General features: G+C 48.3%; 1 protein-coding gene across 1 annotated transcript; it reads left to right on the forward strand.

Annotated features, from left to right (window-relative positions):
• The first annotated feature begins 492 nt into the window (after positions 1 to 492).
• Positions 493 to 1,344, forward strand: LOC130139507 (uncharacterized). Its single transcript, XM_056316646.1, has 2 exons — positions 493 to 852; positions 934 to 1,344. The coding sequence occupies exons 1-2, from the start codon at positions 493 to 495 to the stop codon at positions 1,342 to 1,344; spliced, it is 771 nt and encodes a 256-aa protein (XP_056172621.1).
• Positions 1,345 to 2,722: the final 1,378 nt, after the last annotated feature.

Below are 2,722 nucleotides of genomic sequence, written 5' to 3' on the forward strand. Positions count from 1 at the left end.
GTCAGCTCGGTCCAATTTGGTCGAAGCCTGGAGTGATAAGGAGCGATGACCTTGGGTAGCCAATAGGGAGACCTTGTGTGCTACGTGTACCTCCTGACTGTTTGTGTCTTGATTGACTGGTTGTTTGAACTGACCTGTAAAGTGCAAGTGCGGCAGGACCCGAGGTAAGTACGTGTATCTCCTTGGTTGAGGTCTTATGCTGCTTATGTTTGGTCGCATGCTGAGTGATTAATTGCTGTTGTGTTAGTTCCCTGCCTAGGACCTTAGACCGGTTTAGCTTGGTTTAGGTTTCTAATTCCTGAATGGAATTATAGCAGGTAGGTGAGCGTGCGAGTTGTGAAGATGAGTAGCAAAGGAAGAGGTAGAGGTCGAGGTCGTGGTAGGGGTCGAGGTCGAGGTCGTGGGCAAGACCACGTAAAACCGCAAGTGAGGGTTGCAGAGGACCCCAGGGTAGATGGGATTTTGAGGGCACTCGAGGAAGTGGGAATACTGATGGGTAGGCAGACCCAGGAGAGAAATGCCACTGTTGCCGCTGCTGTTGAGGCCGCCGTTGCTGCTGCCAATGGGGCCAATGGGAATAACAGAAATATCGAGAATCAGAGGGATCACGGGAATCCAGCTTCGGGACCGGCAAATGTGATCAGGCCGATGTCTAAGTTGGTCGATCAGTTCTTGAAGTTAAACCCACCGAAGTTCGACGGAAAAGGTGACCCCGAGGCTGCACCGCATTGGGTAGAAGAATTAGAGAAAGCCTTTGAAGTTCTGGGGTGCACCGAGCCTGAAAGGGTGACTTTGGCTGTATATCAGCTGCAGGACAATGCAAATGATTGGTGGAAGGCCACCAGGGAAAGAGTATTCCCAGAGGATACCGCCCAGACTTGGGCCGTGTTTACCCAGAATTTTTATGGAAAATATTTCTCAGAGAGTGCCCAGGAAAGGAAACTGGCGGAATTTATGAGGCTCCGCCAAGGACAGATGACCGTAGACCAGTATGAAGCGGAGTTCGCTAGATTGTCGAAGTTTGCACCTAGGATGGTGGAGAACCCACAGGATAAGGTTCAGAGATTCCGAGATGGACTAAAGTCGGACCTTAGGAGTCAGATGATATCGCTCAACATTCGGGGCTACGGGGAGATGTATGAACGGGCTCAAGCCATAGAACGGGATCAAATGGAAAGGGCAGCTGCTTCTGGATCGCGGTTCGACCAGAGTAAGGACAACCGCCGCTTCGGGAAGAAGCCGATGGCGGGAAACAGGCGATTCGTCCCACCGGCTAGAAAGAATATTGGGAAGCCGAACCACCAGCAGAATAGATTTGGGGCTTATTTCAAGTGTGGGAGTTAGGAGCATCAAATAAGAAATTGTCCCCAGCAGCACCCCACAGGACCTCAGGTTCAACCGCAACAACCCCGGATAGGAAACCAGGACGGAAATCCCCCACCGGCTAATCAAGGTCGATCGCCAGCTCAAGGACGATTTTATGCGATGGCGCGCAGAGAAGTTGAGAATACGCCGGGCGTGGTCACAGGTATGGTTTCTCTGTGCAATCATGTCGCGTATGCTTTGTTTGATCTGATGGCGTCGCACTCATTTGTGTCTGCTCGCTTGTTTAATTGGCTGGATTGAAACCTGTTTTGTTAGAAGTGCGATTATGTGTAACTACGCCATTAATGGATAAGATATGCATATCGTTAGGATGCCCGGACTGTGAGATAGTAATTGGTGGTGTAGAAAGCAAGATAGATTTGGCTGTTTTGACAATGTATGATTTTGATGTGATTGTGGGCATGGATTGGTTAGTCAAACAGAATGTTGTGATGGATTGCAGTAGCAGGGTGATTCAGTTTAGTCCGCCTGGACACCCTAGATTTGAGTTTGTAGGGAGTCGAGGAGAAACCTCGATCCCTTGGGTTTCATCAGTAGAAGCAACCAAGTTATTGGATGAGGGATGTCAAGGTTACCTAGCAAGTGTGGTTGATTCGATGGTAGGAGAAGTGCGGTTATAGGATATAGCATTGGTGTGCAACTTCCCCGATGTCTTTCCTCAGGAATTGTCGGGATTGCCACCAGAAAGAGAAGTGGAGTTTGTTATCGAGTTGGCCCCTGGGACTGAGCCAATCTTGAAGCCGCCTTATAGGATGTCGTTGTCAGAGTTGAAAGAATTAAAGGTTTAGATGCAGGAACTGCTGGACAAAGGTTTTATCCGACCGAGTGCGTCTCCATGGGAGGCGCCGGTATTGTTCATAAGGAAGAAGGATGGGTCGTTGAGGCTATGTATTGATTACCGCCAGCTGAATCAAGTGACAATAAAAAATAAGTATCCCCTCCCAAGGATTGACGACCTGTTCGATCAGTTACAAGGAGCCTCGGTATTTTCTAAGATTGATCTAAGGACAGGGTACCATCAGTTAAGGATCCAAAAGGAGGATATCCCAAAGACGGCATTCAGGACGAGGTATGGGCACTATGAATTCACAGTAATGCCGTTTGGACTGACGAATGCCCCTGCTGCTTTCATGGACTTAATGAATCGGGTATTCAAGGAGTTTTTGGATCAGTTTGTCATTGTCTGATATTTTGGTGTATTCAAAGAGTCCCGAGGAACATGAGGTACACTTGGAAAAGGTTCTACGAACGTTAAGAGAGCATGCACTGTATGCTAAGTTTAGCAAGTGCGAATTTTGGCTGAGCTAAGTAGCATTTCTTGGGCATATAATTTATG

This window comes from Syzygium oleosum, unplaced genomic scaffold (assembly GCF_021117445.2).
Source record: "Syzygium oleosum isolate NSW1041296 unplaced genomic scaffold, Sole_v2.1 Sole_v2.01, whole genome shotgun sequence".
In the NCBI taxonomy this organism is placed as follows: domain Eukaryota; kingdom Viridiplantae; phylum Streptophyta; class Magnoliopsida; order Myrtales; family Myrtaceae; genus Syzygium; species Syzygium oleosum.

What these genes read in the sequence shown, in the direction of transcription:
- LOC130139507 (XM_056316646.1), top strand. Translation starts at nt 493, where the DNA reads ATGGGTAGGCAGACCCAGGAGAGAAATGCCACTGTTGCCGCTGCTGTT. An exon ending in GGAAGGCCACCAGGGAAAGA is followed by an intron (nt 853 to 933) that starts GTATTCCCAGAG and finishes GAGAGTGCCCAG; the next exon opens with GAAAGGAAACTGGCGGAATT.